Source organism: Maniola hyperantus, chromosome 12, assembly GCF_902806685.2.
Source record: "Maniola hyperantus chromosome 12, iAphHyp1.2, whole genome shotgun sequence".
Taxonomy (NCBI): Eukaryota; Metazoa; Arthropoda; class Insecta; order Lepidoptera; family Nymphalidae; genus Maniola; species Maniola hyperantus.
This window is the reverse complement of record NC_048547.1, coordinates 3,483,548-3,501,215: the sequence shown is the minus strand read 5'-3', so window position 1 is coordinate 3,501,215 and position 17,668 is coordinate 3,483,548. Positions and strand designations below refer to the sequence as shown.

At 37.2% G+C, this 17,668-nt stretch overlaps 3 protein-coding genes across 8 annotated transcripts in view; 1 reads left to right on the top strand and 2 right to left on the bottom strand.

The window, feature by feature from the left end:
- The window catches only part of LOC117986991 (methyl-CpG-binding domain protein 5-like), a 104,391-nt gene extending 93,953 nt beyond the window's left edge, over positions 1-10,438 (bottom strand). For 2 of the 3 annotated variants that reach the window (XR_011237375.1, XM_034973953.2), the window contains exon 1: positions 8,917-10,435. Coding sequence is in view for 1 of the 3 variants with exons in the window: in XM_034973953.2 (XP_034829844.2) it covers positions 8,917-9,731 (815 nt within the window). In the remaining 2 variants the exon portion in view is untranslated. Of the gene's footprint in view, positions 1-8,916 lie in introns of all 3 variants that reach the window. The other variant, XR_004674245.2, reaches the window with a different exon arrangement.
- A 2,424-nt stretch (positions 10,439-12,862) lies between these two features.
- Positions 12,863-14,455, bottom strand: LOC138403054 (uncharacterized). 4 transcript variants are annotated; one of them, XR_011237342.1, is made up of 5 exons: positions 14,247-14,274; positions 14,043-14,132; positions 13,718-13,834; positions 13,469-13,543; positions 12,863-12,980 (listed from the first exon to the last, which is right to left on the bottom strand). XR_011237342.1 is itself a non-coding variant. In XM_069502015.1 (5 exons), exons 1-5 carry the CDS (start codon positions 14,345-14,347, stop codon positions 12,874-12,876), a joined length of 522 nt encoding a protein of 173 aa, XP_069358116.1. In that variant the 5' UTR covers positions 14,348-14,455; the 3' UTR covers positions 12,863-12,873. The 4 variants fall into 4 exon arrangements, 2 of the variants coding, with proteins under 2 accessions (XP_069358116.1, XP_069358117.1); XM_069502015.1 differs by having other exon boundaries at positions 14,215-14,455; XM_069502016.1 differs by lacking the exon at positions 14,247-14,274 and adding an exon at positions 14,275-14,455.
- An 80-nt stretch (positions 14,456-14,535) lies between these two features.
- wcd (U3 small nucleolar RNA-associated protein 18 homolog wicked) lies at positions 14,536-16,337 on the top strand. Its single transcript, XM_034973959.2, has 2 exons — positions 14,536-14,812; positions 15,001-16,337. The coding sequence occupies exons 1-2, from the start codon at positions 14,772-14,774 to the stop codon at positions 16,256-16,258; spliced, it is 1,299 nt and encodes a 432-aa protein (XP_034829850.1). The 5' UTR covers positions 14,536-14,771; the 3' UTR covers positions 16,259-16,337.
- Positions 16,338-17,668: the final 1,331 nt, after the last annotated feature.

Genomic DNA, 17,668 nt, shown 5'->3' with positions numbered 1-17,668 from the left:
GATATTAAGAAGTAGATATTTGCCATTACTTAGTTTGGTCTAAACTGTTTGAATATTTAAGTTATCAATATTCAATTAGGAATTTGAATGAGTGTAGTGATGTTCTGAGTTAACAGTTACATTACCATGGTTCAGTTGAGGATGAATGTAGTGGATGTATGTAGGGATGAATATGTGATGATTGGAATGCTTGTGGTAGACCAACCGGTAGAGAAAGTAAAAATGCAAATATCGTACTTTGGGGATAACGAAAAGGGGGGGTTTTGTGTTTTGTTTTCGTTTTCCTTCTAGATAATGGATCATTTCTGTTATTTTTCCGATTCTGTTCCGAGATCTATTTTCTAGGAGAGTTATTTCGTTTTTTTTTTCTCATATTCCGATTTTGATTCGGTTTTATTTTTCCGAATGGGATAGAGAACGGTTGCCATATCAGATGGACCCGTTCACAACCAGTTTTTCCGTATTTGTTGAGTAACAAATATTAAGATGGTAGTTTAAAAGAGTGAACCACCGTAGGCCTAGACGCATTCTATCAGTCAGCTGAAGAATGATGCCAAGATGTTTCCACTCAAGTGTCTTAGACACCATGAAGTTTTTTGTATATATTCTTTTTAGAAGTTAGGGTTGTGTAGTTAAGTATAATGTATAAAACCTTACACTGTTTTCAGTATATTTATTTTGTTAGACAATTTTCCTTGTTAGTAGTAGATGTGCGTTCACGCGTAACTTCTGTGTTTTTTTTGTTTGTTTGTTTCAGGCAAATTGTTAGTAGTTGTTGGATGACGCTGAGGGCAGCGTGGTTCAACCTGTTGAACCTTTTCGTAGGAGGGGAAGTATTGTGACGTTGTAAATTTTGAACTACTAATTAGCGTTTCGCTTTTAATAAAAATTTATTTTGTTCAAAGTATGTTGGTGCCACCTAGCATCAAGGTGCAGAACTACGCGTGGGTCGATGTTCAGAGTTCATTCGAGCCACAATAGATGGCGTTTGCTTCGTTGTCAATTGTCGTAAAAATAAAACAAAATAATTAAATAAAACCATAATATCATTTGTTTATTGTTAAGTCATTAACAAAACGGTTCTTATAATATATCCTTAGGTTCCGCAAATATTCAAAAATGAATTGGCTTCATGATCAAACTAAATGAGTGCGGCCACACTCGGGTTGCGTCTGGCAACACCGATTGCTGAGATTTAGAATTTTCCTGGAGTCAACATGTGAAGACGAATTTTTTTCGTTCCAGGAAAATCTCACTTCTTTTCGCCCATGGCTTCGCCTGGAAAAATACAATAGTCATAAATTTTAGTCATCCTAACGTATTTTCAATGTTTCATCAGTTATGGTGAGTGAAAAATCAAGTAATGTGGATTCGACAAAATGGCGGTTTGGTTAGAGAAAATCCTAATCTCATGATTTCTTTCAGTTCCAGTTATTTTAACTTCCCAAATAAATGAGGATAATGGGTTGTGGGTGGACTTCTGAAAACCATTGGTGGCCAGGAGTTAAATAGGGTTTACGTTTACGTTTTACGTTTAGCTTCAGTTTTCCGTTTTAGTTTTCCGTTGCGTTTTCGGTTTTCGTATTTATTTCTTTTGCACATTCACGTTGACAACTTAATTGCTATGGATAAGACTTGGTGAAAATCTTTGTAATGAAACATTTCGGTTGTGAAGAATCATATAAATTGAGTTTTGGATCTTGGCCGATGCCGTCCAGCTACCTTGCAGTCTTCGCACCTACAAGTAAGCAAATGTTTGTATCCTGCAACAGTTTAGTGAACCTTCTGAGTGTATGTGTACAGTAAGAACCCTGTCTTTACTACTGAGCTTTTATTTTGAAACAATTTTATGAATTTTACTGTGTCATTGTCTATTCCATGCCAATGGCATCTTAAATTTAAAACATAGATCTTATGTACTATCTACCTAAGTCATTCTAATGTATCTAAATTAAGTCTTGGCATTAAGCTAGAATAACTAAGCATTATTAGCCATCATTCTGTATTAAGCGACCCCGGTAAAAGTTACATTAAAAACAATTTTGCCTAACATCTAGCAAATTTCATTTATAACACCTCATATGCATTACAAGGGAGTCGACGGCTAGCTTCTATTCTTTACTAGGTAGATAGATCAAGTAAAGTAAATTATTATTTTCCCCTAATCTTTGTAAGGTGGTAGATTATTCCGTATCCGGGTATATTTCTATTCCGTCCAATTTATCACCCTTACAAACTTTACATTAGCTTCGTTTCTTCGTCACCATTGCCTTTTCAGCATTTGTACCAAAACGAATGGTGTCTATTATACTTTCTCTAATGGACAAGCGTTTTTGAATTGCATCACGGTGTCATCTTAGAACTGCCTCTGAATTTTTCCACTTTGTCTTACTTTCTGGGTATCGTTATTGGGAGTTATATTTATTTTTTAAGTAACTATCTAGTTCATCATCATCAACCTGTGGACTTTCACTGTTGGACATAAGCCTTCCCTAAAGAGCGCCTCCACACCCGGTCCTCAGCCTTCTTCATCCAGCTTCTTTATATCGTCAGTCCATCGTGCTGGAGAGCGTCCCACACTACGCTTACGGCCTCCATTCAAGGACTTTCCGGCTCCAACGGCCTCACCTCTACGACAGGCATGACCTACCCACTGCCACTTCAGCTTGCTAATAGTTTGGGCTATGTCAGTAACCTTGGTTCTCCTGCGGATCTCCTCCTATCTACTTGCTCAATGAATTTTTTTATGTTTAGGAATACGGAAAAGCAGATGAAACAGGATCTCTTCATGGTAATATATTCTACAGCACAGGTCTGATAAAGTCATTCCAACAAAGTATTCTAAAGTTTATTCTGTCTTTGTTTTATTATAAAGATATTGTATTTCACAATAGGCATTCATCAGAAGCCAGGACCGTAAATCTCAAATTAGGAACATTGTAAAGTTTTACTGACTTCTAACGACCTCAGGTAAAGCTCATATTTCTCGGCGAAATACAATAGGCCAAAATGGTTGTGGTTTTTTTCTCCTTTCTTTCACGTCGTTTCAATTGCACAATGTCCTACTTGCCTCGAATATATATACAATTTAATCCATACTAATATTATTAGTGCGAAAGTGTGTCTGCCCGTCTGCTAGCTTTTCATGGCCCAACAGTTTAACCGATTTTGATGACATTTGGTACAGATTTAGCTAACATCCCGGGGAAGGACATTTTTATACCGGAAATCCATCCATCCTCTAGTTAACAATAAATAACTTTTTGTTGCCTGATGTTGCTGAGTAACATTAATTTGGAAACGTTGCTCAACAAATGTTAACTGCGGATTGGATGCACCGTAAGATGAAGCACAAAACTGTACTTATGCCAGACAAAGCGTTTGGCAAAAAATCCCAATCGTCTATTTTGTGCAAAAAACAAAGAAGTCTGAAATTGTTCACACGGCGGGCGGTGACAAATGCAATGAATTTGCCGACGCACTCCATTGTGAGTGTTGTAAAGAAAGTCCGGAACGAATTGTAAATAGGATCAGAGAGCCGGGTGACGCCCATCCCATACGAAGAAACAATCGATGCCCCGTGTGGTTATTGAATGCCGGCCAGATTGTGTGTGTCCTCACAAAAGAATCCGAAATTCCATAGCGCTTAATAAATAAATCCTTCATTTAAAAAGAAGCGGCCGGCGACCTCCCGTTTCAGATATTCGGGCCCGTAAATCAATTGTGCAACGGACGCCAATGAGTGAAAAGATAACTGGCAAGAATTTATCACCGGCACAGCTGTAAGATGGACCAGAGGTGTGCAAGTTTACTTCAAAATTCAAAGGAAGACAATTTTGCTGTCCTTCAAAGTGACACAGGCTACTTTTTATCCCGCAGAATCAAATAGTCCCCAGGGGACTTTTTAAATACTAAATCCACGCGAAGCAAGTCGCGGGCTTCAGCATGCATAATAATATAAGTACAGATTACAGTCCATTAAATTGAGTCCAAAGATGCGTGAGTAACCATATTGTTCAGCAAAGCATTGTGCTGCCAATGACAGATAAGAGGCTCTGTAATGAGCACAGCGACCTACAATGGAATCTCACTAAGGCCCCATGCGTGCCGCCACCATTAATTATATTTAAATAAAACATTTAACAATACAAAACTATTAAACCACAAGCGTATTGTTAAATACTTATCCTATTTAAAGATATATATATAGGTATTAACTCTTGAACAATGAAGATCATGCAGATGATGGAATAAAAAAATCACATCCAGATTTTGATATTCCCAACAACCTGAGAGCGGACAAAATAAACCTACACAAAATCAAATAACTAAGTACCTACTTAAGTAGTTAGTGGGAGGATAATCTGTTCAAATTAGCAAGTTCATGTCGGCGCGGGAAATTGTCGGACGAATGTTTGTCTTGTACTACTCATTCCCAGTTTCTCTTTAATAAAACGTGCATGTTTTTCTTCTTCTTATACTTTGGGGCTATCATCATCATCATCATCACCATGATCAACCCATCTCCGGCACGGGTCTCCTCTGAAATTGAGAAGGGTTTTGGCCATAGTCTACCATGGTCATGTGCCGATTGGTAGACTTCACACACCGTTGAGAACATTATGGAGAACTCGGAACCCTTAAACAAGAAAAAACCAGTATACCTAATTCGTGAATGATAACTGACAGTATGACCATGATTCTGAATCGGAATTAATAAGTAATTAAAGCGATAGTTTCATTCGCTGGCGAATAGCGACCTACTTTAATGATTACTTGATTAATTTACCTTTGTGCTCCAATTTCGTCATGTCAGTCAAATCTAAGACGCAAGGCCAAAGTTCCACAAGAATTTATGCCCGTGGTACACATGCCAGTGAATGACATGCTAGGTGCTGGTAAGCTGGCATGCCAGGTACTAGCAGAATGTCAGCGCGTGATACACATGCTTGTGTCTGGTATGCCAGTTTCTAGAAAGACTACGTACCGTGCGTGCCAGTGACGTGCGAGTTGAAGATCACAAAATGAATACTAATTATGAAGAAATTAATAGTGAATAGAACTCGCGATTATATTAGTGAAGAAACTTTTATGGCAAAGAATAGACGCAAAAGACGACAAAAAAAATACAAAACAAAACCAGCACAAAAATTCAAAAGATTTTGGCAGAAGTTGAGGTGCGATCTACTAGCAAATGTTTTTCGCGTGCTTGTAGCTGGCATGCGAGCCCCCTGTACCACTTCCCCTCAAGAGGAGAATCAAACGCCTTGCGATCTACTGGTATGCCTTGTACTGGCACGTTAGCTACTGGCAGAACCTCGATACACGTGCGAGTAGCTCGTTCTTGCTTATAACTGGCATGCTTTTGTGCGAGTAACTAGCATGTGTATCACGGGCTTTAAGGTTTAAGGCTTTAAGGTATAGGTTAGCTATATAAGATCTTTTGCTGTTTGATGGCAACTAGATTTGCTTGCCGCTGGCAAAAGGTCAAATAGGGACAACCATGATGACCCATACCACGGCTGGCTAGCGTAAGCCGAGATAACACTTCGTTTACTTGACTGTATAATGTTTAAGTTCCCTACCCCAAGGGTTCCCTATTAGACTCCGCTGTCCGTCCGTCCGCCTGTCGGTGGGCTGTATCTTGTGAATTGTAATAGGCAGAAAGAAATTTTCACAGAATTTCTATTGCCGCTATAACGACAGTAAGAATTTCAAAATGAATGCCATGAAACATTAAAAATTAAAATGTTATTTCTTTTACAATGGTACAGAACCCTTCGAGTGTTGTGTAAGTCCGACTCGTACTTGACCGATTTTTTTTAAGCTTAGGTAGCTTGCATTCTTGCCTACTAAAAGACACAATAAATAATGCTACTTTTTGACATATTTATCGGCTAACTCAGTACTTATCCTAATCCTAATCCTACTAATATTATAAATGTGAAAGTGTAGATGTTTGGATGTTTGTTACTCAATCATGCAAAAACGGCTGAACGGATTTGGATGAAATTTGGTATGGAGATAGATTATACACTGAATTAACACATAGGCTTTTTATCCCGGAAAATCAAAGAATTCCCGCGGGATTTTAAAAAATGTAAATCCACGCGGAAGAAGTCGCGGGCACACACTTGAATTAGAATTTAATGTCCTCATAACATGCTTTTCATTTTTATTGGGTAAGTGTCAATACTCAATAGCCATAGCTAGGCTGCGGTTGAAATCACGATTCACGTCTCTTATCACTTGCGCCAATACCAACGCGCAACGTCCGACAGCTGCCCGACTGGTTTGTCCACTTGCGCCGGATTGATTTAACGTAAACGCAACGATCTCAACCTCTTTCGTCTTCATGTTCGCTTGTTACTTCATTATCGATTTATAAGAAATCTATAATGTCTTTTAATACTATTTAAGTTGTTTTTTATAGCCATTTAAAAAATAACTACTTATACATTCAAATTTGAATTAAGTAGGTAGCTACTTAAATACCTAACTCCCATGTTCCAACACATGGCTAAGAATTCAAAGATATAGGTAACTAGCTGATGCCCACGACTTCGTCTGCGTGGAATTAGGTTTTTAAAAATCCCGTGGGAACTCTTTAATTTTCCGGGATAAAATGTAGCCTGTCACTCTCCAGGTCTTTACCTATACCCACGCAAAAAATCATGTCAATCCGTTGCGCCGTTGCGACGTGATTGAGGGACAAACCAACAAACAAACACACTTTCGCATTTATAATAATTTATTTAAAATACTGACTGATTGCTTTCCTCAATGATATATTTTTTAATAGTCAGTCATACTATAATAAGGTAAGAGCACTAATGCCAGACTATTTACTTTTAGATATTACATGAGGTTCATCATCATCATGATCAACTCATCGCCAGCTCACTACTAAGCACAGGTTTCCTTTTAGATTGAGAAGGGTTTATTTATTTTTATTTATTTATTGACACTTTATTGCACACAACACAAAGTAAACATTGAAAAAACACAATACAGGATCTTATTCTAATAGATGTAGCATGCAAAGGCGGCCTTATCGCTAAAGCGATCTCTTCCAGGCAACCTTTGACGAAAGGAATCACGAAAGCACGGGTTGGTGCGGCAGCCGAAAATGGCCCTAGTTATTATTATAAATTAGACTACATACACAGTACATTCAAATACTACACAAATAAATATAATTATATATACCCATATACATATCTCTATAATATACTACATAATTCTGTTTACATAGATAAATAATAGTTCTTCAAACGATTTTTGAAGGTGTTTAAGGATTTCGCCTGACGTATTTCAGCTGGGAGAGAATTCCAGAGCTTGACACTGTTAGTGGTGAAAGAGTTACCATAGTATACCGTGCGGCTGTGTGGAGTCATAAGCTTATTGTCGGTGCTGGAGCGGAGGGAGAACTGATGGTTCTCACCAAGATAGGAAAACCGTTCTTTTAAGTATGATGGTGTTTGAGGGTAGTACAGAATACGATATAGGAGCGACAAAGCGTGCATCTCCCTCCGCCGAGATACTGGCAGCCACTTTAGTTTAGCACGGAACTCTGATACATGATCATATTTTCGTAGGCCGAAGATGAAGCGAATACACATGTTTTGTAGTCTTTCCAGCTTGTTTAAAAGTTCTTGTGTCAGGTCCGGATAACAAGAGTCACCGTAGTCTAATATTGGCAACAAAAGTGTGTTAGCTAACGTAATCTTAGTTTTTATTGGCAGAAGATTTTTCAACCGTCTTAGGTATCCAATAGTGGCGAAGATTCTCCGCCCCACCTCCCCCACTTGTGGACCCCAAGAGAGAGAATTGTCCAAGATTAGGCCAAGGTTCTTGACTTTATTGCTGTATGGCAATGCTATACCATCGAAGCGGACTGCAGGTAGATTATGTAGCTTAGAGAGCATTCTGGGATTACCAATAATGGTTTACTTTGGTATATATAGTCTACCACTCCAACCAAGTGCAGATTGGCAGACTTCACACACCTTTGAGAAATTATGGCGAACTCTAATGCTGAGATTCGGTTAAAACGGGACCAGCAATATAATGCTGTCTCGTTTTAACTGTCTTAAGTCTGAGCAAAGTCAGGCTATCACCACTCTTGTAAGTGGTAAGTGGGGTTAGTAACTAATTAATTATTATATTATCTAAATATTATATCAGACATCAGCTGTTCATAAAGTCAACAAAATCATATCAGATTGATAAAAATGAGGATAAAAATATGTTTTTGATTAATAAACAGAAAAAATGCTTTTGCTAATTTTTTTACATTTTTGCTCAAGTTAGTTGTTCTGTCTCTATTGAAAACTTCAACTTAAACACATACCTCCTGTTAAGTTCACTCTCAAATGTAAATGATTATGAATTTTTCTTTTTAGGGTTCCGTAACTCAAAAGGAAAAACGGAACCCTTATAGAATCACTTTGTTGTCTGTTGGTCTGTCAAGAAACCTACAGGGTACTTCCCGTTGACCTAGAATCATGAAATTTGGCAGGTAGGTAGGTTTTACAGCAGACATTCGGGGAAAACCTGAAAACCGTGACTAACTGATAAAAAATTTAACTATGGTCATGAACTAAAAATTAGTATTTTGCATATGCACATAATTCCGAAAAGTTAGAGGTGCGTGCCCGGGATCGAACCCCCGACCTCCGATTAGAAGGCGGACATCCTAACCACTAGGCTATCACTGCTTCAACAACTGCACTGTTGAACAACTTATTGGTATTAATAAAATACTTAATAATGAGAATACTAAAAAAAAAAAAATTAATTATTGATAGAATGTTTATGGCTCACAAACTGTAATATTCTAACTTTATGTACCTACATTCTCATAAATAGATTATTATTTATTTATTTATTAAATAATTTATCTTAACTACTCACCTAACATACAAAACAGATGTTCCGTTAACAATTCTCCTCCATCCCAATGGCACAGTAACAGTTTGTGGCAGTTCACTATGCACAGTCCTCAGTTCGGCTTCCGACTGAGACAACACAGAGGGCAGCACCGCCAGCACCACTCCGTCAGCCGTGCGCACCAGCTGCGGAGCATCCTCACCCACCACCCTACTCACACCCACCTGCTGGTTCAGTATATTGATACTCTGATTCACTATAGACTGATGTGACACGCTCTGTTCCAACAACTGGTAGTTCACAAGACTCTTGGCAACGAGCTCCCTGTCGCCACAGTCCCTATCATCACTGTGCACCACACTATCATGGAACTGGCTCTGATGCACCACCGGTACCATTGACATACTACTATCTACACTCGTTGGACATCTCTGATACCCAAACTCTCCCAGCGGCAAGGGTATCCTAACATATGTGTCGTTACTCCACTCCGCTATATCACAATCCCGCTTTACACTACTCGGCCTATCTTTGTTCTCATCGGCCTGTACACAGTTTTCTTTTACAAATTGAGTTGGAAAGAATTCCCCCCGTTGACAGCTATTAGAATCGAAAGAGTTTGTTTTGGGTTCTGTGTCACTGAAGGGCTTGTAGTAGACGGTGGCGGGAATGTCGTCCTGCGGGCGGTAGAGGCCCCTGGGGGCGAGGTGCGGCGCCGGCGGCGGGTCGGGCCCCGCGGCGCGCGCCTCTAGCTGGCGCGCCTCCGCCACGTACACCAGCACGCGCGGCGCGTTGGCCCCGCCCGCTCGCGGCGCCACGCTCGCCGGCTTGCCGGACATCGCTCATCACCCGCCGCATAGGCCGCCCGCGCACTAGCTGGACGCCACCGATGCGAGAGCCGACCTACCAGCCCACCTGACGGGTTGCCACCTCGCATCGCTGTCCACCCTGCGATCATCGCTCGAACCCCTCACTGTATCCAGAAACCGCTGCACCATCCTCGGATCCACTTTTTATGTATCGATGTCGTCAATCCTTTCCGTAATTGTTTTATGGCAGGCCAAACGAATGGGGTCTAATACTTTTATGGCGGAGCCTTCTTCGGCCCCATTGTTTAATAGGCCGAGTCGTAAATCTTTCGGAGATCACTTGTACACTACTGGATTTTAATTCATTCGAATAAGATCCATATTGACATATTTTATGAATGTAAAAAGGTCACAGAATAAAAAATATTTTCTTCATCTTTAGAGTTAGACGAGTCCCTCTAATTTTATAACTATCCTTCTGATTATTGTTTTTGTTAATATTATGGAAAATGTTATTTTTCATTAACACTACAAACACAAAAAAATATCTTCTTTTCGGAATGCGATGCCATCCGAATGAAAAACACTGTGAAAGAACAACGAAATACGAATTAAATCACCACCACAGATCACCACCAATATGATATACGACTAACCGATAAAGGTAGTCAAAACTATTTCTTTGAGTGTTCTTCTTTATGCTATACGATGAGTTGGGTTATAATAAAGTTATGGCTACTTCGTACGCACAAAACGACCAATAAAATCCTCCAAATATTGTCGCTGTCTTGTATCCGATTGGTCAAATTTACTGTTTCGTCCAAACTGCCAACAATAGAGTGAAATTACCACATTTTGTGAAAGAGATGAATGATAAAGTATGCAGTTTTGCGCCATCTATTTACAGTTAAGTTAACTAAAACCTTTTTTTAAACACCAAACTACACACAAACAGTGTTTCAACGTATGATTTGGCTTTTACCCTAGTTTCCTAAGGAATTCGCCCTAAAGAACCCCAAAAATTATTTGAAATACCCCCTGCTTTAGGGCGCATAATAATTTATTCTACTTTAATAATTATTGTTTATAACATCGTTTTACATTTTAAATATTTAGATTTTAGATTTTAAATCTTGTGACGTTGTTTGTTGTTGTTGTTGCTTCCCTAAGGCTCTTTCCACTGCGGTTTGTTGTTCCACAATAATTCCACTAATGTCAATGTAGTGGGAAATACAGCATGACGTTTGTGCGGTCGTGCTTTTTTTTCTTCTAAATGATTTAACCTTTCTGAGACTTTTAATTTGTTTCCTAAACACTAAAAGAACGTCACAAATTGTATTCATACAAAAATAATTTTAGTGAAGGAATGTAGTAAGTTAATATTAAGGGCACATTACATTATATTGTTGGTTGGTTATCATTTCCAATACTTTTACGTGTACTACGTTATTGAATGAACCCAGCTTCAGTACTTACGTGGCAGAAAATGTAGTACATCGACCTTAAGAAAGTGATAGACCGTAGTGGTTTCGTAGTGTGTTGTCTCTGTCGACCGACAAAACGTTGCATAGGTGAGTGACAGAGTCAACGCTCTACAAAGCCGAAATCTCATTTTAAAGGTTGATGTACAATATTTCTTACCGGCTACTGTAAACAGTTTTTATTTCTTTAGAAATACACTTGTATTCCGTAATTTCTAAAAAACTTTTGGAAATAACTAATGATTGCTCGTTGATGAACCAAAAAATATATAAAAATTTCATTGGGCGGTTATAAAAAAAATTAATTAACTACTAACTACCTAAAATTCACTAATTACTCCAAATCCCTTTCAACATAAAACAACGCCCTAACTGTACCGAATATCAGTCGTTTCGCCCTAAACAGGGCGACATCCTTAAAAGCGGAAACACTGCAATGTCAATTTCAGTACGTAGACTATAGACCGTAACCATAGACCTATCTACTTAAACTGTTTTACCGACATTTAGGGCTTGAGCCATGAAGCACGCATGAAGCATGAACGAGGCATGAACAGTGCATGAATCATAATGCGAACGTTCAGAAAATAATAATCAGCTGTCAAGCTAAGTGCGCCTATAGAAATCTAACAAAAATTACATTTTGAATAATATTTGAATATTTTACGTAAGTTAATAATGCGGCTGATAAAATAATGTTTTATTATATTATCCATATCTCTGTGTCTCTATGTAAGTACCTACCTATCTGTCAAACCCACAAACCAAAGAGCACCATAGAGTAGGATGATGTCAAACGTCAAAAGCACATCAAACGTAGATAGAATAATAGGTAGATCATAGATGTAAGTAGGTACCTACTGTGTAACCGCGTATGGGATAGCGATAGCACGACGTAACGATGAATAACACGACAATTATTACCATTGTTTAGTAGTCAATATTTGTATTAACCGATCAACAATATTTGTATTAAACGTTTTTATGTGAAAACAAGTAAATAACTCATGAGAAATAGGTATAATTACGCCACGAATTCTCTAAGTTTGTTTTGCAACTTCTTGTATGTATTCTTGAAAAAAACCAGTTACACGATAAGGGACAAAAAATAGGTTAGCTGCGTCTCTGTTTATCACATTAGTAACTTTATCTGTGCTCTCTTTTTAGTGTGAATGAGAAAGCAAACGTTTCTGCATCTACCTTTATTACTCTATCTACGACATCAAATCAAAACTCAACACTGACCTAAAACAATTTCCAGTGTAGGTATTATATGTTATTGGTCTGTGGGTATTACTTTACTCTATGGACGACAAAAGCACAGGACCACAGATTAATAGGGATACTAGGTAGGTACCTACGTTTCAGATGGCTCACGTGCAAACAAATTTTGACACCCTTGAAATGCAGCCCGTGATTGGTCGATCATCTGTCAAACTCTATTTTGCTATTTCTCTACTAACCAATAGGATCAGATTATTTGAGCCAATAGCTTAGCAAGATATTTATTTAAATTGCCTCCTTTGCGCGGCTCTGAATTCTAGTTTTGGATTTTAGAGGAATTTTTTCCTGCAGCTTTAGCTTCTTGTATAATTCTGAACTTGTTTTATTACCTAAACGGTTTTTTACTTAAATAACCTAAATTAATTGATTCTAAAAATAAAGAACACATTTTATTTCAAGACATTTATTTATTTTCTTTTAAATCTTATTTTAAATTTGTTATATGCATGTATATATATGTATATATCTTCTGAGTATTCTACTAATCTTCTTTTAGGAGTAGATGGCAAGGGTTCTGAAAAATAACAGCTTGGTTAAGGTAAATTATCAACATTTTATTAAAATCAAAAAATAAAAGAAATTTTGATGTATATATAACTAGATGATGCCAGACTTCATTCGCGTGCATTTAGGTTTTTAGAAATCCTGTGGGAACTCTTCAATTTTCCGGAATAAAGAGTAGCCTGTGTCCTTCCACGGGATGCAAGCTATCTCTGTACCAAATTTTGTCAAAATCGGTTGAACGGTTGAGCCGTGAAAAGCTAGCAGACAGACAGACAGACACACTTTCGCATTTATAATATAAGTATGGATGGGTAACACACCACGATTATTTGTTAATTGTTATACACATTTAAATATCTCATTTAAGCTTAAAAACATAATCTAGTAATAACTTATTTATGAAAATTTTGACCTGTAGTTAACACTGATCAATGAAAAGAGCAGATATCCTTATTCCTGTGGATACTAGATTAAGACTATTAATAAATAGATGATTACCTGAGGAAATACTTTGTTGACAATCTGTAATCGAGTATTCTTCTAATTTTCTTTTAGAAGTAGTGGGCAATCCTTCTAAAAAATAAGTTTAATGAGTACAAATAGGCAAACATAGATAAAAAAGTTTGATATAGTAAGTTATTTAAAACACTCCTAGGTAAATAATCTTTCAAAGTTAGCAAAGGAACGACCTATTAGTACTATTATTATGAATATTGTTTCAAATAATAATAAATTATATTTTCTCACCTAAAAGCTCATTTTCACTTGCTGATTGTGATGTTTGCAGCTGTGTACAATAGTTGTGGTCATTATATATATTTTTGGAAGCATAATAATTATGATCAAGGTCAATCTTCTCTGATCCTGAAAGTAAATTAAATAATAATCATTTTAAAATTAAAGGCCAAAATTAGTGCTACACAGTGGTAAGATGATTCAGGCATAGAGAAATACATTTTCTTCGGTTTGATTGTAAAATGTATGCTAAAGAAGGTTGTGATACATTGGACAAAACAACTGGACTGTGATTAGAGGACAACAATATACAATACAAAAAGCCATGAAAACTTACTAGTACAAATTTCTTCAGAATCATGCAGTGGAATGGATGGAGTACCACTGAGGATCTCAGATTGCAGGAACAAAGTAGGAAATGCTGTTACTGCAAGACGAGATTTTTGTGTCACAAAACGCTTTTCAAAGTGCTTATGACACTTGAGACTTATTTTTAAGATCTATTGTACTTTTACTTCGCAAAACATCACAATTTATATACTTAAGCCACTTTTTGAGTCTTTTCTCACACTGTGGAAACTTATGTAATATAGCGTCTTTTCGCGTACTATTACAATCGGGAACACAGCACTTATAATACATTTCAATAAATTATATTGAAATAATGTACTATAATATTATTGTTGCTAAGGGAACAGAAATGTACGGAAACAATCACTAGAACAACAACTGATAACAAAATGGCGTCAGGCAGGCACTAACGTGTGTTATTGTATCGTTCTGTGGTCGAATCTGTCAACTTCTATTTTGCTGTCGGAATTTGTATGGCCGTGAACCGCCCGTGCTACACAGGACAAAAGTTTGCGTGTCGTGAAAATGTCACAACCACGTAGTGAAGTGATTATCATTATAGACTCTTTGGTCACAACGTGAATGTTTCTTTCTAAAATTAAAATACATTATTATGATTTGATTGCAGTATATTTTATAATTCTGTATTGGCGAGTAAATAGAAAAAAATCCTAAGTGAAAAGTACAGACAACTTTTAGTGCCTAACCAACAAAAATGAAACGTAAAATTTCAAGCTTAGACGAAGAAGAGAAAAGGTTATAACATAGATTAATTATTGGTCTTGCTTCGTAATAACTTATTAATTCCTCTTAATATCATTTTTCACGGCTTAAGTTGTGGCTAATTACCTCTTTACAGGCATAGTCCACAATAATCCTGCAATAATCAACAGGCGTATTATTAAGTAGTATGACTATTAACCAAGCTATTTTCTCAATTACAGAGTGTCATCGCTTCTCTTCAATAAGTCAAAGAAATTTACAGAAAATATCTCAACTCTAAAAAATGATATTTATGTTGATCTAAAACCCGCATGGATTGACGAGGATGACCAACAGTTAACTGCGGCTCTTATTCCCAAAGTGAAAAGCGATGGACTATACACTGAAAAACTCAAACAGAAATATGAAACTTTAGTTGGGACTCCAGGTTGGGCCAAAATTACAAAAGATAATGACAATAATGACAAATTAATGAGATCAGTTGGTCACTTGCAGAAAACTAGATCAAGTGGCTTAAAAAATAATTTGCTTGAGCTCAAAAAGTGTCCTAAAATAAATTATGAGACAGGAAACGAAGGGCCTATAATATCTACTATTGAATTTCACCCTAAAATGAGTGTTGTTTTAATCGGAGGCGAATCTGGCGTTGTTTCATTATTTTCTATAGGTGGTGATGTGAATACCAAGCTACACAGCTTTAGGTTAAATGGCTTTAAAGTTGATGCAGCTCAGTTCAACCCGGATGGATCTGAGGCGTACTTTGCTTCGAAGATAAGCCATAATTACTGTGTCTACAATCTTGTTAAAGCTGACACGAAAATGATACAATTACCCAAAGCTATCAAAAGAGCTAAAACTTTCAAATTATCTCCAAATGGTAAACTTTTGGCTACAAGTGACAAGTTTGATGAAGTATTCATAATATGTGCCCAGTCCAAAGAGTTATTAAGGGTACTCAAACTAAATAGCTATGTGCAATCTCTAGCTTTTAGTCCTAATTCTGACCAATTGTATTGTTATAGTGCTCTAGGTGAAGTCACCGTATGGGACCTGTCAATGTACAGATCTGTCAAAAAGTTTATTGATAATGGATGTGTGACTGCAGCATGTATGGCCCTAAGTTCTTGTGGTCAATTAATAGCCACAGGCAGTGGTGAAGGTATAGTTAATGTGTATGAAACACAAAATATCACAACTCGAGAACCACTACCACTGAAAACAATATCAAACTTGACCACAAGGATTACAAATTTAAGATTCAACTCATCCACAGAAATCTTGTCAGTGACATCAAGTTATATTCCAAATGCAGTAAAACTTGTACACATACCGTCGTACAAGGTTTTCAATAATTTTCCAAAACAGAATTGTTATCAAGTTGAGACTATTAATTTTTCTCCACACAGTGGTTATATGGCACTCGGAAATAATAAGAACTGCGCCTATTTGTACAGATTAAAGCATTATAAGAACTACTGAAAAATGTTACAATAATTTATAATGCTGGTTTATTATTTAAAATCATTTGTGCACATTAAAACAAATAGATTGAATGAAACATGTTTTATTACTGGCAGATTTTTCATGATAATATTATTGTCTTGTTCTTCTCAATTCTGGAGATTTCTGGTATATTGATCAAGAGACATGGTCGCTAACTATGGACCTCATAAGAAAGCTCAGAGTCACTCAGCAAGTGATGGAAGCAGCTATGCTCAGAGTTACTCTACATGATCAAATCAGAAATGAGGAGATCTGTACGAGAACCAGAGTAATAGCTCAGACGTGACGTGTACCTATGTACACAGTACATGTACAATATTGCTCGTAGTGTAAACAATTCTGCAAGTACTTGCGGAATAACTTGCAAGAAGTTCTTGCTAGTCTAAACCTCGTTTATCATTAGCAACAATTTTGCCGAACCAGCGCCACCTTCGGCGGAGTTTGGAGTTTCCTAGTAGAGGTGTCAAATACAGGTTCATGTGTGTATCACAATATTATCACGTGTTACAGACAAATATTTAATAATTATTAACGTTACATTATTTTGTTACAAAAAAAAAAATTGCTTGAACCGTGAGGCGCAAGCAGAAAAATGGGTGCAATCGATTTTCGACCTTATTGACATACGTCAGAAAACAGCATTTTAGCAATCTATGAATTATACTGAGCAAGAATATGACAAAAAACAACTTTCTCATAACCGTCAATAAGGTCGAGATTTGCTTGCACCGATTTCACCATGAGGCGCAAGCAGATAAATGGGTGCAAGCGATTTCCGACCTTATTGACATAGGGAACAACATTTTAACAATCTATGAATGATACCTACTGAACAAGAATATGACAAAAAACAACTTTCTCATAACCGTCAATAAGGTCGAGAACTAGGGTATAGCTTGTATTTAACTCGATTGATTTAAATTTTAAATTTTACTCTTAATAGGTACCCAATCCATACCTTCGCGACAGGTCGATATGGCAATCGGGGAGGGAATGCCCCGCACACCCGCACGGCCCCTGTGCTAACCCAGTGCGAGCGAGCGAGGGTGACGTGCGGGTGTGCGGGGTGTCACCCCCGCCTCATACCCCGATTGCCATCTCAACCTGTCGCGGAATACAGTACCTAGTACCTACCTATGTATGTAAAAATAAAAACAAGTAGAACGATAAAGCAATGTCAAGTAGATACCTACAATACAATAGGTAGGTAAGTTTACCTAGTTACCTATAAAAAAATCTTTTTAGTAGGTAACTACTATATTTATTATCATACATTTCTACATATTTATCATCATACGAATTATAAAATGATGATCATGATTTCTAAAAAGAACAATACCACTTCACGTACCTAACCTATTACCTATAATACTTAAATGTATGATA